The sequence below is a fragment of the Psittacula echo genome (assembly GCF_963264785.1).
Source record: "Psittacula echo genome assembly, chromosome: 3".
Lineage (NCBI taxonomy): Eukaryota > Metazoa > Chordata > Aves > Psittaciformes > Psittacidae > Psittacula > Psittacula echo.
The window spans coordinates 123,783,978-123,801,402 of NC_137736.1; the positions used below are offsets into that span (position 1 = coordinate 123,783,978).

A 17,425-nucleotide genomic window follows, 5' to 3' on the forward strand; every position below is an offset into this window, starting at 1 on the left:
CTTTAGAAGTGCCCCTGTAGTTCTGAACCTCTCCCCAACAGAAAAAGATGACTTTTCTCATTGCTCACCACAGCCATGCACCTGTTTGGCCTAAACTGGCACCTGCAGCCGATGGAAGGGCAGATGTATGAGATCACGGAAGACACAGCCAGCAGTTGGCCAGTGCCAACGGACGTCTCCTTATATCCTTCGGGGGGCACAGGGTTAGAGTTACCTGACAGGAAAGGCAAAGGAACCAGTGAAGGTATGGTTGGTGTGTGTCCATGTTGTGAGTCTTCTGTCTGCCTCTCAACTCCAGCCATCCAATCTCATGTTCCATTACCCTCAATGCTGCCATCACCAGGTGCTTTTCCCAGTCTTTCACATCTAGAACTAGTAGTCGTCGGTCTTGTTTCCTTGTGTTTTCTAAGTTTCATATTCTTCTGATGTCCACTAACATCATAAAACTATATGCAACTTCACCACAAATACAAAGTGGAACCATCTGTACCATATCTCACAGGCTTCAGGTCATTGTGAAACCCTGCCTCGAGTGGCTTGTTTTCATGGCAATACTAATGTGTCTTGAATATTGAATGACTCCTTGAGCACTGGATCAAGTCTCCCTACACTAGTAAAACATGTTTGAGTTTGCCTATTCGTTGCCATTTAGTACCATATGTTTTGAAGACCAAAATATTTACTTTACAGTGTGGTTTTTGGCACCCCAGAGTTGGACATCTCTTTGCAGAAGTAGCCAGATAAAAGGGCATCCACAAAGCATCACGATGTTGACAGCTTGTGATTGTAACTGAAATCACTGCAAGTGATGGGCCTTCAGTTCTGCAGTGCATTATCCAACAGCTTTATATCTTACTGTGCTTTGTATAGAGGCAGCACTGCCAACAGTACCTGTAAGCTCAAAGGGGAAGTGTTTTATCCCTCCTAAGACTGAGATGGAGAAATGAGAAACTCAGATTTTCGGAAAGCTCTTTTGTCTGTCAAGCTTCTCTATACAAGGTTAACAGAGTCCAGGCAAATTGAAGTCATTGGCTATTTTTGTTAGTTTTTTTCAGGGAGGAAGTTTTGTGGGTAAGAGATAAGAACAATGCTACTGTTCTGGCAACTCACTGCACTCTGAAGTTTACACAGAGTCCCCTAGACTTTGGCTGAGAGCCTATATTTTGATGTTTCATTTAAATTAATAGTAGCATTTTTTGTTCTTATCTGTCTTTATGAGTCCAAATAAAGGCCATAATTATGTGTGTTCCTTTAAAAACAGTGTATTTGCTAGCAACTGATGGCTGACATCAAGTTACTACAAAGACAAATCAGCTAAGTGAGTTATTCTCAGCAAGCCTGACTAGACAGTGCAGCAAGCTGCAGATACCCCTGCTGTTGTAGTCAAAAATACTTCATAACAGATCCTTTTCCTATCCCTAACTTGCCATATGTTTCATTTCCCCAACATCTAGTTTGGATCTGTCCGTTTCCTTTAAAAAGTCAAAATGAGAAGAAATGGATGTATGCAAAACTGCCATCCAACTGATGGAAAGACCTCCACATGATTTCTTTTCCAGCCATGCTTACAGTGACAGCAGTAGAAGTGTTGACTGCTTCCAAAAAGCTCTATTAAAAGAGAAATATGGGAAATACCCTGCTTATATCATTAGGAGATACCTCAAGTTAGTGCTTCATATAGATCTCAGGGAACCTTGGCTGAAAGAGGATAGATATAGATTAGATCTTAGGCAGCAGCTCTTCCCTGTGAGGGTGCTGAGGTGCTGGCCCAGGGTGCCCAGAGAAGCTGTGGCTGCCCCATCCCTGGCAGTGTTCAAGGCCAGGTTGGACACAGGGGCTTGGAGCAAGCTGCTCTAGTGGAAGGTGTCCCTGCCCGTGGCAGGGGTTGGAACTGGATGAGCTTTAAGCTCCCTTCCAACCCAAACCATTCTATGAATCTATGGATCTGTAGGTTTTAGAGGACAGTATCTTGTCCTGAATGTGCTAGCAGTGCTGCATGGCTGCTCTTCCAAACCAAAATGCATGTGATTGAAATTTATTGTATAATGGATGGAAATACATTTGAAAGTCTTCTTGATCACAGTGAAAGAGGCTGGGATGTGTTCGAATATCCTTCCTTACAGCTGCTTGGAATGAATCATTACCAATGGCTTGCCAATTCCCAGTAACAGTCATCCCTTCTCATCTGTGCCAGTGCTCCAGTACTGTGTTTAAACCCCTCCCTGTTTAGCAAAGCACTTAAGCACTTGCTTATATTTAAGCATGTGATTAACTGCAATTGAAGGCAGAGAAATGTGTGTTCTGAAGTGTTTTGATGAGTCAGGGTACCTTGCTGTCAAAAATACCAGCAGATTCAGCAAGGCCTGAAATGAAATTGTTCATTTTGATATCCAAATAAATTAGGAATAGTTGCTATGGCAACTAAAAAGTTCAAGGTAATGTGTAGAAAGAGCAAAGTAATTGACAGCCCAATTAAGAATTCAGACCTGAAGTTAATTCTAAGGAGTTAGATATTCTGATTAAAACCTCATTTCTGATTAGAAGCTGAATTGGCTCTAATTGTACTTTGGGAAGTATCCTGTCCATAGGGCATCATCTTACTATAGGCTGAAACTGATGGAACACGGATGGATTTTAGGGACTGAATTCAGCCTTTCTTTAGACTTCTGTGTCAGGATAAATGTCAATTGCTGGCAGCATGATGTGATAGCTCTGAGGATGTCAGCTTCTCAGACATGAATTGTCCACCAAGAGGAGACATGAACTTTGTGTGTTCAAAGAAGTATTTCTGTGTTATTATCTCGTGCAATCACAAAAGCATTTCTGCTCACGTGAACAAGTGCTGCTCTCTGTACAGGCAGGACACGTACTGCACTGATTTCCTCCAGGCCATCTCTTGCACAGCAACATCCATCATAGCCAGGCTGGATGGGGCTTGGAGCAAGCTGCTGTAGTGGAAGGTGTCCCTGCCCGTGGCAGGGGGCTGGAACTTGATGAGCTTTAAGGTCCCTTCCAACCCAAACCATTCTATGACTGTATGTTCTATCATATTAGGTCCTCAGCTTCCCTGATTCACTCCAATCTACAATCTTTATTAATGGACAATCAGGCTGCATATCAAATATTTTAGGTTTTCATCTGAATTTCTAAGAATCTATAAAACATGTCAGTAGTAATCAGAAGAATAAAAGCCTTCACTTGGACCAAACTATGTGATGCCTTTAGCTCTTTTTTAATGCAATCCTCAGTCTATTCATCTGAAATAATAGAATAAGAAACTTTACATGAAGATGTGGGAACTGTTTCCTTTAATCCTGACAGTGTAGCAAGTAATTTGTAGTATGCCATATAAATACTAACAGTCCAGCTGATAGAGTAATCCCTATTGGAAGCAAGCTGGTCGATTTGCATCCTACAACTGTACTCTATCAGCACAGAATGGTTCAGAAAGACCGTCCGTTTACCTAAGCCACTTCTGATTATCTCTATTAATATTCACATTGACTAAAAAAGGACAACAAGTCAGGTGATGTTCCCTCTGTATTTATGTGATAAACAAAGGTAAATGAGGATCTTATAAAATTAACAGTAGCCTTTTTTTGCTATGAATATGCATACACCCTTTGCTGTCTTGGCTGTGCTGGTATGACATGTCCTGCGTGATGTGGTCTAGGGTGAGGTGTCCCTGCCCATGGCAGGGGGGTTGGAACTAGATGTTCTTAAGTTCCTTTCCAACCCAAACCATTCTGTGATTCTATGAATACAACTTTTGCCACAAGATAGCACAGAAATGAACATGCCATCAAGCCCTACTCCAGCGGTGTACTTAAGCAGCTGCTGACTTTAAATCAAGGGTTAATCTTATTAAGAGCAAAAGTTCTGCTAAAGAGAAAGAAGATACAACGAGACACCTTCAGAGACTTCTTATGTTACCAGTTAATATGCATATAATTTATATACGGATTTTAGAAACAATTTATGTCTGTTTCTCCTGGAGAGTTAATGTTGGGATGGTATAAGGAGAAGTTTAAGGCTCCAGCCTTGGCGGTGTTCAAGGCCACTTTGGACAGAGCCTTGAGCAGCATGGTCTAGTGTGAGGCATCCCTGCAGGGGGTTGGAGCTGGGTTATCTTAAGGTCCTTTCCAACCCAAACCATTCTGTGATTCTATGATTCTAGGATAATAAATAAAATTATATAATATTAAGGGAAATATTATAATATGAAACAGTAAACTGAAAGGTTGTTCTACCACTCACCTTTTCAACACGCCAAGTAAATTCGAAGACTATTTGACCTGAATCCAGCTTGGAAAAAGATACTTTTGTTTCTGATTTCCTGAATGTAGATTCCGTAAGAAAGCCATCTCACAATGGGATTGTCCTACAAAAGGTTGTATGTACCTGAAAGGTTTCTCCTCATTTTGCTTGAATGGCTCAGTCTGTGAAAGACAGAGTAGTGTGCTGTGATGCATGGAGATAACATCAATTTGAATTCCTCAAATGAATATTAGTCCTTGTTGGAGACATGATGCTCTCCTTACTAAAGCCACGAATATTAGTCCTTGTTGGAGACATGATGCTCTCCTTACTAAGGCCAGAATCTTTCAGGTGACACTTCTGCATACTTCTGAACTAGAAGTGTCTTTAAATAAAGGCTCTTTGCTAAGCGGTTGCTGCCTTCATTGCCCTTCTGCCCCACAAGTAAAGCTGTGGTTGAAGCAAAGACTGAAAAGGCAACATTCTGGCACTTTAGTTTTCATTCTGCCCCTCATTCCCTGGGCTCCTTTTGGGTCCAGAGTTTTTGAAGCAGGCACCAGTTTTGGGGACTGTGAGTGTGTGAATTTTTAACCTGGAATCTCTCAGATGGGGTTTCAAGGGATGCTGAGCTCCCTGCTGTCTCCACTGCACATCGCAGCCTGTAGTGATTGCCATCTGCAGGCTCAGGCTCTCCCACCTGGTGGTTGCTTTATGAAACAGATGCCTCCATTGGCTTGTCTTTTGAAAAGATGCACGTTTATAACACACTTTACAGATTGTATTGAAACCCAATTAAAACCTCTCAGCCACTTTCTCTTCATGGCTTCAAGTTTGAAGAGGCTGGGGCTCCAGAGGCTAAGCACAAGAAGACATTTATCATTATAAGATTAGGGCTAAGTTTATCCTGGACATTGGGTAGATTTAGATTAGGCATGAGGAAGAATTTCTGTACTATGAGGGTGGTGAGACACGGCCCAGGGTGCCCAGAGAAGCTGTGGCTGCCCCATCCCTGGCAGTGTTCAAGGCCAGGTTGGACACAGGGGCTTGAGCAAGCTGCTCCAGTGGAAGGTGTCCCTGCCCGTGGCAGGGGGTTGGAACTGGATGAGCTTTAAGGTCCCTTCCAGCCCAAACCATTCTGTGACTCTATGATTCTGTATTTGTTAGTAGACACTACTCAAGTGCAGGGTGTGATTTCCTTCATTTTTCCCAGTCCTTTTCTTTTTCCTTTGGACTGTTGAGCAGATTTCAAATACTGTTACCACTGTCAAGAGTTAATTTTAACAGAGAAACATTTTCCTTTCCCCACTTAGCACCGTTCATGCTGCTGCTCTCCACACTTCCATTCCATTCTGTGATGTGTCTGCCTCACACTTACTACGCTTCTCTTTGCTAATTTAACAGTGACTTCTCCATCCATGAACTTATATTCATTTAGGATTTAATGTCAGATGATTTATCTTCCCTTCACAATGTAGTTACACATTCTCTGATGCTACCATCAAAACAAAAGAGCCATTTTTTCTCCAGGTTCCTCTTCCCATGTCCATGTTTTCAAACCAAACAGTTTCTGAAGCCAGGAATAACCCTGCCAGTTTTCCTCCCATAACCATATGGCTTGGCTAGACAAAGTACTCTGAAGACCTCGGGACACTAATTGCCTGGTTTACAAGATCAGTGTCAGAGATACCAGTCTGATTGGATTACTTTTAGGATCTTAGGCTAATCCAAGGTTTTTGTTCCTGTGTTTTGGCAGGAAAACCCAGTAGTTTCTTTCCAGACGACAGTTTTATAGACTCTGGAGAAATTGATGTTGGCAGAAGAGCCACACAGAAGATCCCCCCTGGTATCTTTTGGAGATCTCAGGTGTTCATCGACCACCCCGTGCATCTGAAATTCAATGTGTCTTTAGGAAAGGCTGCTCTGGTTGGCATCTATGGCAGAAAAGGCCTCCCACCATCACATACACAGGTAATGGGACTTCAGTTTAATAACTGTCTTAAATTGTGTGTCCTCATGGCTTATTGTTTTATTTCAGCTGTTTATTGCAAGGATTTGTTGCATGCTTCAAAGATGTTAAATGTCATCTGTCCAGAGAAAGATAATCAAGTGACAACTGCAGAGTTTACACACATTAACTCTATGGGCTATAGGCACGGGCAAGCAGGCGGTTACCTAAGGCAGCAAGCTGCCAGGGGAGGAAAAGGGGTTTGTGGGCTAGTGGTCACTGGTCACTCCTGGTAGCATGAGATACCACCTTCTCCCTCCAGAACCCAGCCACACTTAAACTACATCAAAACCCCCCATCTCTTAAGCACTCTGTGGCATCTCAGGGCTGTCTCCCTCTTTCAGCCACTGTCTTTCCCCTCTGAAGGTAAGAGCAGCAAGACCCGGCCGCTCACCCTCATAGGACCAAGATTCACTGTGTCTTCTGTGCTGAAATGCCTGGAGCCAACCCTTCACATCATGCATGTTGACTGCCAGATTAGAGTGAGATTGGTCAGGGCCCAGTAATTGGTGTATAACCAAACAAAACCAAGTTTTTATGAAAGCCTCCAGTTTAGTTAGACAGCAACTTTATTTTGTAGGATGAAAGTGGTTGCTTTTCTTGACACACCTTGGCAAAAGCCATGGCAAGAAATCCCATTCTGGGAAAAGCTCTGAAGAACCAGCCCTTTAAATAAGGATTTTGTACGTTACCTTCTCTACTTCCTGTTTTGGTTTCTAAGCTGCTCTTCACCAGATTGGTTAATACACAAGGGCATAACTCTCATTTCAATGCAAAGCATCTTACTCCCACGTGCAAGTTATCAAAGCATTACCAGGTTTATATTAATGCTGTAACTTACCCTTGCCCTCTGCTATTAACTGAAAAACCTACACAGCTGCTTGAGATTTACAGAAATTCCCTGCTTTTATTTTCTTCTTGAGCAAACAAATATGTTTATTACAGTCTACATATTAACACACCTGCAACTTATTTATGTCAAAGAGGTGTCATAAATCTGCACTTTCTCTGCCTACTTTTCTGCTGAATTCAAGTGTTCCAATAGGATCAGCAGGTCATAAACTCAGTGACACAGCAGTGCTGTTATTGCCCAGTTTTAATCAGACTCTTTTTACAAGGAGATTCAAACCTTCAAACTTAAACCTCCTGTATTAGTTAAATCAAAACTCAAGTCTTGGTCACATCACACTAACTGTAGATGAGAAGTCTGTATTGATTTTACTTGTTTATTATTGTTATTACTTTCTGTTATGGAACAGGAGTTCTTAGGTGAATAGTTTTAGTTCTTTAAATAACAAATGTGAAATTTAACACCTAAACCTCAGGTCTGTTGAACTTAAAGCAAAACCTTTTAGTGCAGCAGGGCACTAAACCCAACCATAGTAATGTTTTAAGCAATTAAGAAGCCCATGGCAACCTCAGCATTGCTGCTTTAGTTTTACCCTTTAACCTCATTTTTGCTGGGATATTCTGAGTGATTTATCCATGTTTCTTATTTAAAACACCACAGTTGTGGATCAGTTGAAGCCTCTGCTAAGAATGAGATGTTGGATGTGGGGTGTGGCACACGTTTCTCAATGTGACATGATGCACGAGGCAATGCATGTGCTGAGAACCCTGCTTTTTGTGTAGCCACTAACTGAGAGTTGCCAAGTATAGAATAAAATCATCATCTGGACCAAAACATCACCAAAAATAACTAGAGGGACAATAAAAACCAATGGTACACTTGGAGAAACAGATCACAGCTCCCACCCTGTTCTGATGAAATAACTTAATGAAGCTGCAGATATTGAATCAATACTGATGTATTTATTTGTTAATATTTAATTTGGGATTTTAAATGATCCCTTTTCCTAGATTTATTATTCTATAAACCTGCTGTCAATTACAACATTGTTCTCCTCTATTTATTTATATGACGTTCTATCTCACTGTAATTTATTAGTCTTAGGAGTCATTAAATAGGTATCTTGTTTTCTGTGCTGAAATTGTAAACTTGTCTCTTATAGTTAATACATTTGACACAAATCTCATCTTTCCTTTTGCACAATCCACAGTATCTGCTGCACCTCATAAATCTACCCAATGAGTTTTGTATTCCCAAGTTTTGTAAGGAACGTCGTAAACAAGACTTTGGCAAAATGTATGATCAGAGCAGTGATACAGCCCTTGGAAGAACTGAATAAAGGGTCAATTATTTTCCCCCAGCCTATCATCTAGTTGATGGCAGTAGTAAAATTCTAGCTGATAATCAGGTTTTCTTATGTGTTAGATAATTAGATACTTCTTCTGCTTAGATAATCCATCTCGTGTAGTGTAAGCCTTAATATTCTCTATGTCAGGATCTTTGAACTGATTCCAAGGCTGTAGACCTTTGGCATATATTCCTAAATTGTTAAGTCTTATTTATTTCTGGGGATGGACTCTTCATCAGGGACTGCAGTGACAGGACAAGGGGTAACGGGTTCAAACTGAAACAGGGGAAGTTTAGATTGGGTCTAAGGAAGAAATTCTTTACTGAGAGGGTGGTGAGGCACTGGAATGGGTTGCCCAGGGAGGTTGTGAATGCTCCATCCTTGGTGGTGTTCAAGGCCAGGTTGGATGAGGCCTTGGGTGGCATGGTTTAGTGTGAGGTGTCCCTGCCCATGGCAGGGGGGTTGGAACTGGATGATCTTAAGGTCCTTTCCAACCCAAACCATTCTGTGATTCTATGATTTTGAAATTGTTAAAAGTTATCTTTATTCCTAAATTGTTGAAAGTCATATCTATCCATGCTAAAGCAGCAATCTATTCCAGATTCTCTTTGGGAAACTTGGGTGAAGTCCCTAGGGAGGGACTCTTCATTAGGGACTGTAGTGATAGGACAAGTGGTAACGGGGTAAAACTGAAACAGGGGAAGTTTAGATTGGATCTAAGGAAGAAATTCTTTACTGAGAGGGTGGTGAGGCACTGGAATGGGTTGCCCAGGGAGGTTGTGAATGCTCCATCCCTGGCAGTGTTCAAGGCCAGGTTGGATGAGGCCTTGGGTGCCATGGTTTAGTGTGAGGTGTCCCTGCCCATGGCAGGGGGGTTGAAACTGGATGATCTTAAGGTCCTTTCCAATGCTAGCTATTCTATGATTCTAGCATTCCCTACCTGTGGTGATCTGTCTTCTAGCCTATGTCGCCAACAACCATGGACACTAATAAGTAGGAATTAAATACAAGCTCCAGATTTCTGTAGTCTTAGAAAGAGAGCCTGCAGAAGGCTGAAATAGTTTACTGTTAACTCCAGGCATTTCTTCTCATTCTTCTCAACAAATCACAGTAAAAGTTACACAGGTTTATTGTTGTTTATTTAATCTTTCTAGATCAAATAATATTTAAAACTCTTTTTAACCTAAGCCAAATTTTGGTAAATCATAAATCTCAGGGATTGGCCATCACAGCTTGTGGGAGGCATTTTTCCCTTTGTCCAATTGGAGTTGATTAATGTGGCATTTTATCTACGACTTCCTCGCCTGCAACAACTCGAATTGCATATTAAAAATCGCTGAATGTATTAAAATGCAATAAAGCACAATCCATTTGTGGTTCAATTACTATTTACAACTGGTAACCAGGAACTTTGCAAAGTCATCAACATCCACAGCAGCATCTTGTAAATAGTTATAAAAATGAACTTTTGCTTTTGGCAGGAAGCCCCAAGTAGAGCACGGCCCCAAGTGGACTGTAACAACAGCAGCTCACCGTAGCTGGGTGCCTTGAAGTTGTTTTCATCTCACTAAGCTTTAAGCATCTACATCTAGTATGTAGCAAGAAATAGATGCTTATAAGGCACAATCATAGAATCATAGACTGGTTTAGGTTGGAAAGAACCTTAAGATCATTCAGTTCCAGCCCCCTGCCATGGGCAGAGGTGCCTCACACTAGACCATATCTCCAAAGGCTCTGTCCAACCTGGCCTTGAACACTGCCAGGGATGGAGCTGTGTCAGTCACAGCCACACTGAGGCCTGATGAGGTCTACTGCCTAGCCAATAGCTACAAATACCTGGCTCACAAAGTGTCATTCAAACCAATCTCTCACTAGTACATTTTATGATGTGTATTTACACTATTTAAAATAGAAACTCTGTCTCTGACAAAGATAACTTGGATAGAACCCCAAAAGGAATGCGCTTTGCAGGTGTGCCAGCTTTTATGTTCTCAAAAGCTGCTTTAGCACCAGGTTTCATAGAATCATAGAATCCTAGTTTGGAAGGGACCTCAAGGATCATCTGCTCCAACCTTTCTAGGCACAGCATGACCTAGACTAGATGCCTCACCACCATGTCCAGCTGAGTCTTAACAGTGGCCAGCACTGGGGAGTCACCACTTCCCTGGGGAGATTATTCCAATGGCTGGGTGTTCTCATTGGGAAAAATTTCCTCTTGTGTCTAACTGGAATCTCCCCAGGAGTAAATTCTACCCATTACCTGTCTTTTCCATGTGACTCCTTGTAAAAAGGGAGTCTCCATGTTCTTTGTAGCCACCCTTTAAACATTGGCACATGGGGATCAGGTCTCTCTGAGCCTTCTTTTCCCCTGAACAGTCCCAGCTCTCTCAGCCTTTCCTCACATGCTGCCCAGCCCTTGTATCATCTTTGTGGCCTTTCTCTGGACCCTCATCAGCCCATCCACATCTGTTTTGTGCAGCAGGACCAAAACTGAACACAGTATTCCAGGGGTGGCCTGACAAGCACCAGCTAGAACAGGACAATGACACCTTCATCTCTGATGGTGATGCCCTTAATAATGTAACAGAATCACCCACATATTGCAATGGTGAAATCAAAAAGCCTAAATATTGCTGCCCACTCAGCCAACACTCAGCAACTATTCAGTGTAGAAACATTTACTGAGACAAAAATAAGTGGTGGTGTTTCTTTCTGCCTGTTTCCCTCCTTTCTGCCCAAAACTACAGCCTTATTTGACCAACCGGATGAGAGAGGCAAACCCAAGTGAAGGCAAGGAGCAGAAAAGTGCTCAGCTGCTGGATTCTGCTCATAAGATGTCCTCTTCACCTAACTACATGGTGCAAGTCAGATTAGATGAGGTTCACTTAACATTTGTGTTGCCTGCTCAGCTTGTATCAGACCTGTCCCATTAATGTGTTACCAGACAAAATGCAGTCACTGCAAAAAGTCTCTGGAGAGTTGTTTAAATAGGGAACTAAAGGTAGTTGCAACACTAATACCAAAATCAAGGCAGTTGTTCCCATGAAGTTACCCTGGTAAAAAATGGATGTGTCCTTTTGAGGAAAGCTTCCAAAAGCCATCACCTAAATGGGACTTCTATGTATTACTGTGTCTCTTTTCCATCTTCATCTCGTATGATTCTTTAACCACTTTTGCTATTGTTTTAAGAAAAAAAACCCCTTTCTGGTTAAACAAAACACTCCTGCAAAACCTCTACCGGAATTTAATACAAATACTTCTTAACTTTTCCTGGGTGACCCATAGCAAGTGAGGCAAACAACCCGGTTAGGCTTCTTCTATTTCCCTTGTTAGCCAAGACACAGAGAGACTAACAAATGACCATCTTATCATCACACTTACAGTGCAATTTAAGACTCTGGACCTCATGTTTCCCTGCTGTGTTTGTACAGAATGAGAGCACATCAATAAGGTCAATATGGGCATTCTAAATGAAGATGATTTCTTGATTCAGGTAATTACATTCGTACACTGGCTATTTCCAAAACGATTACTTGCAGGTAGGCCAGGAACAGATCTGAGTTACTTGTTTATGCTGCTTCTGTAGACCCAGAACATGAAACTAAGCTTGAGGAAGCCTGAAGCACACCCAAACATCACTCTTTCTTTATGTTTCAGTTTGACTTTGTTGAGCTCCTTGATGGAAGACGTCTACTGACACAGGAGGCGAGAAGCTTAGAAGGACCTCAGCGGCAACACAGAGCTTTTGTGCCCTTGTCCAGCCATGAGACGGGGTTTATCCAGTATTTAGATTCAGGAATATGGCATTTAGCTTTCTACAATGATGGCAAGGAATCGGAAGTGGTTTCTTTTCTTACTACTGCTATCGGTAAGGATTTCCTGTATTATTCCTAAACTCCTAAATATGCCTCGGGGCCAGGTATTAACGCACATACTCAATTGCATGGTGGCTTTGTGTGGTTTCAGAAAGAATGCTTGTAGGAGATTGTATTCAGCAATAAGCTGGATACTGTTAGGCCTTAAATATCTCGTAAGTATTTTGTAGGCCTTTTTAATAACTATATCCATAACAAGAGTCTACCTAGTGCCAAAGATGGATTACAAGCTTGAAATTCCCTGCTTCATTTTCCTTCTTTGATCTTTTCATTTAGTTGGTTTTGTTTGGGCTTTTTTCCTCTTTCTGTGTAGAGGGATAGGAACGATAGAAGAGCAGCACCATGCCTTGTGTGACAGACAGTCCTGCCTTCGAGCATCACCAAAGTTACTCAAGCTGGAGTTCAGGCAGCTTACTGGGGTTAAAACTCTAATACAGAACACTGTGAGGCTTGGTAGCAGGAGCCACAGTAACAGGAATCTCCATTTATCCTTGCTAACAGCAAGAAGCTGAGATTTCTTAAGAAGAACAAATGAACTAACCAGGTCTCTCAGTTGCTGTGGCAGACAAGCGCTCTCTGCCAGTTCAACGCACAGGCACTGATTGTTGCTAAGGAGGCCAGGATGCAGCCTGTGCGCTGCCTGACAGCCGAGCGCACTGGGCACGCTTCTTCCACTCTATAAATATCAGTCTGTTTCTGATTCAATAACACTTCATTTTAAATTTGACTGACCTGCTGAAACTGTTCATATACCTAAATTCGTGTGGCTGTAATTGAAAGATTGCTCCATAAAACTAGCACTCAGCTTTCTTCTAGCCACACTGATTGTTTAATAGACTTTTTTTTTCCCCTTTGCTTGAAAAAAGCAGACTCATTGCAAAGCTGCCACTAATCCCTCTCCCAGAAGAGGCACTGGTGTTGAGTCTCAGCTGTCTGCAATAGTTACCTAAAAGCTATGGCTGTAATTTGTCTTGGCAGGTTAATTAAAAGTTTAGGTCTTATTAAAGCAAAGTCATTAGGATCCAAATATTCCATTTGAGCACTAAAGTTTATCTAATGCAGAAGTGGAAACACTGTTATAATGCCCTGTGTTAAATTTAAAACCTGCAAGTGCACGTGTTCAGCCCTGTTCACAGGGAAGCAAGAGCAGAAATAGTTGCCTGTTGGCTTGTGAAATTGAAGTCTTTTCTGTTGAATGCTGGTTTAGTTTCAGTTTCCTTTGGCAAGTGGAGTTGTTACTTACACTGATCACCTTCTGCCCACAAGAACCTCTAGGTAATCTTCTGTAAGTGACCTTCTTTTCCTTGTGTAAGAATGCCTGTAGTTCAAAACTTCACACAGGAAAATCAGCAAGGCTCTCACAGACAAAAACCCTCCCACTTTTAAAGCACACTCGGTAGTTGTTCTTGTTTTCACCGTGATGCTAAGTGTTCTAGCCAGACTTTCCTCATTGCACTAACACAGGGCAAAAAGAAAAGACAAACCATCCTTAATTTGCCTTTGAACCACAGGGGAATGGTGTGGGTGGAAAGCACATCAGACTGACTCTAAAACAATCACGTTTTACTTGTTTATACCCTGCTGTATCTTCATGGCCACATGATAAGCAGAACAGTCCTTGATATATAGTTCATGATATATTCTGTATCTCCCCAGCTGACCTGGGATCATTCCGTGTTTCAGTACAAGGAGGTTTTCTCTTGCTATGCAAAAGAGAGCTTTGCCCCATGTGTGTGAATCTCTTTGCCCACTGACAGCTGTATAACAACACAACTCTATAGTGTACAGGAGAAACTGTTTAGGTACAGGCTGCACACTTGGAAACTCACTTGAGACAAGTAAAGATTTTAGATCATAGAATCACAGAATGGTTGGAAGGGACCTTCCGAGTGTGTTCATGAGGGCTGGCAAGCCATGGTTGCTAGATTTTGAGCCTATAAATACTAAAGGACTATAGTGCTATAATTTTTGGTGGTGCCAGAATGAAGAAGATACAGCAACCTGGCATGGTGCTTACGAACCAGGCTGTAAAACTGCAATGCCAAATAACTCCACGTGTGATGGGAGCCTTAGAACTACCTGTGTGGGGTTAGGAACCTGCAGAAGAGTTGTGTGGACTGTCAGGAGCAAGCTGCCATTGATTTTGATTTCTGTGGCAGAAGCACATAGGAAAATCTCCCTTTGTTGTTGCTCTGACATAGGGCTTCCAGTGAGAGTGGGTTTGAAATGCCAGGCTGTGATACAGGAAGAAGTAGGATCCGGTGATCTGAGAAGAGGACCAGCAGCCTGGAACTCTTGAACTCTGATGGATGTGCTAATTCTGACCCAGCCTAGGCTCGAGCTGCTCACACCATGTGAAACCGAGGAGAGTGGTATTTCCCCAGAGATGCTGTGAGGGTGATGGAACTGCTGGGAACATGCATTAAGCATTAATTAATAATCATGGATAATAGAGAACACCAGGCTGATAATGGTGATCATTACAGTAAGTTCATAAAGCCAAACTGTGCAGCCATTCGGGCAAACCTCCCCTGTGAGAGAGGACTCACCTGGGTAAAGGACTTGCTGAAGTAAAAGGAGAGCTTTTACTTCCTCACTAAAGGTACTGAATGGAAAGGGTGCTGCTTTTCCAAGTGTCTCTGCTGTGTTCCAACAGCCTGAACTTTCCAGAGCCAGTATAATCATTGCAGGCTCTGTATGACAATATCAACTGCAATTAGTGTGCAGTCCTTGTCTGGAATCGTTTGGCTCCCATTATTCTAGAGAAAACTGGAGAAAAATGGGAAAAGACCATCTGTATTCCCAGTTTGATAATGCAGAGTTAATTCCATAAATTCCAAGGCTGTCCATCACATAGTTTTGGGATCCAATGTGGCTATAACTAAATCCAGGAATATTAGCACTGATTTTGAGGGCAGGAGCTGGCAGTTTAACCTGTTTGCTAAGAGGAGCTGGAATCATTATCACTAAGGAGTTAGGTGGTGTCAAAATGTGACATGCCACTGCCCATAAACCTGGGGAGAATACAGCATCCTAATGCCTGTCAGAGCTTCTGCATAATACAAGCTATTCAAGTGGAGGGGAAAAGAGACTATTCTGGGCAAATTCTCAGCTTTTAATAACATTTTTATATCCCATTCCTCTGAACTCCAATGCAAGACATTAGAAAGGAAGGGAGAATCAGGGTCTCTCAATAATAAATTAACCTTTTTGTCAATGACGGTGGCACTGCCTGAGCTTTCTAATAGAAATACTTCCCTGAGAAGCGCCTTGTGGCTTTACCTCTGCCTGAGCGTGGTAATTTATTCAGAGCAATCTTGTGTAAGGGAGGCAAAATAGGAGGCTGAGGAATCAGCTGGAATCAGCACATCCGGGACAGAGCTATTGGCAAAAAACCTGCTCGGTAGAAGCGAGAAACATCTGAGAGCCTGAAAACAGCATCTCTGGAGTCAGAGAGTGTGCTCCAGCAGCTGGTACTGCTGAGCTCAGGCAAGCCTGGCGGTGCAGGGCCACTGAGAAATCAAAAGGCAAAGTCAAGTCATCTGTCTGTGCAAGGAGAGCATCACTGTTTACCAGCGTGTCACCCAGCAAGCACCAGGAAACACGTGTAGAACACCCATGATGGGATGCAAGGGTTTATCTCACTTTGATCTTTGGCAAGAGACAATGCTTTAGTTGAAGGGAAAGACCTTCATTCCTCCTGCCCTGTCCCCTATCCATAAAGAAAATGACTGTGAGTGATTTCCTCGAGCACTTTGCAATATACATCAAAAGGCAAGCTGCCTTCCTGCAATAGCCTAAAATAGAACCACCTCCATAGAGTCCTCAGGGCAGCAGTTCACAACCACCAGAAGGACACCAGCAGAGGAGCACTTCACGGGAGGACTGAGCTTAGAAAGGAGAGGAGAAGTTACAGGGCACAGAGGCAAGCATGGAACTGAGAGCCCTCCTTGTATGAAAGGTGACAAGAATGACTCTTCCTTAGCTGTCAGTGGAGATGCCTTTGTGTTTGGCGTGTTCTTAGCAAAGGGAAAAGGAAGAGACTGAGTAGCTCAGATTTGCTTCCCTTTCTTTCGCTGCCTATGGGTAGGCTAACTTAAACTCTATCAACAGGGTTGCTCAGCCTGAAGAAGAGAAGGCTCAGGGGAAACCTTACAATAGTCTTCAAATATCTAAAGGGGGCCTATCAGAAAGCTGAAGAAGAGCTTTTGATAAGGGTATTTAATGACAAGACAAGGGGGAATGGCTTTAAACTGACACAGCCTGGAGAGGCAGAAATGTGGCGTGAACTGCCTCTTGCCTGAGCTTTCTATGAGCTGCAAGAATTTCCCCTCTCCAAGCAGGTGTGGTAGTGGTGAGATTTCACTATTTCATCCAGCCTATGTGTAAATCTAATCTGTTTGCTTTATAGGGCTTAATAAAAAGCAAATAGAGCCTGAGCCCAGGTCTGGAAATGGCAGGAAATCTGTGCAGAGGTGGAACTTTCCATGTTAGTTTGCACTCCCTCTGCCCTAAGAATTTTTGTTATTCTTGGTAAAACATTGATGATGTGTGATATAGCCCTTTAAACTTTAGCACCTGGAAGTCAACAATAGCTTTATCAGTGCACCTTTAATCTTTCTACCTTTTCCCCCAAACTGATGAACTCTGCAGTATAGTGAGCCAGTGGATGAATATATTCCAGTGCTGGAGTTTATCTCCCTGTCTGCCTTTGCAGAAAACTCCTGACAGATCAAGCATCACTCCTGGTACTTAAATCCCTTCAGCTTCAGTCCTAGACTCACAGAATCACAGAGCGGTTTGGGTTGAAGGAACCTTAAAGCTCACCCAGTTCCAACCTCTGCCACGGGCAGGGACACCTTCCACTGGAGCAGCTTGCTCCAAGCCCCTGTGTCCAACCTGGCCTTGAACACTGCCAGGGATGGGGCAGCCACAGCTTCTCTGGGCACCCTGTGCCAGCGCCTCAGCACCCTCACAGGGAAGAGCTTCTGCCTAAGAGCTCATCTCAGTCTCCCCTCGGGCAGGTTCAAGCCATTCCCCTTATCCTGTCCCTACAGGCCCTTGTCCCAAGCCCCTCTCCAGCTTTCCTG

The 17,425-nt window shown here is 42.7% G+C and overlaps 1 protein-coding gene across 1 annotated transcript in view; it reads left to right on the forward strand.

Annotated features, from left to right (window-relative positions):
- Positions 1-17,425, forward strand: part of TENM4 (teneurin transmembrane protein 4) — a gene marked incomplete at both ends in the record, with an annotated part of 363,192 nt that overhangs the window by 172,701 nt on the left and 173,066 nt on the right. The window contains 3 exons of the mRNA XM_080612995.1: positions 74-244; positions 6,011-6,225; positions 12,118-12,328. Of these exons, the coding sequence (XP_080469121.1) occupies positions 74-244; positions 6,011-6,225; positions 12,118-12,328 (597 nt within the window). The remainder of the gene's footprint in view (positions 1-73; positions 245-6,010; positions 6,226-12,117; positions 12,329-17,425) is intronic.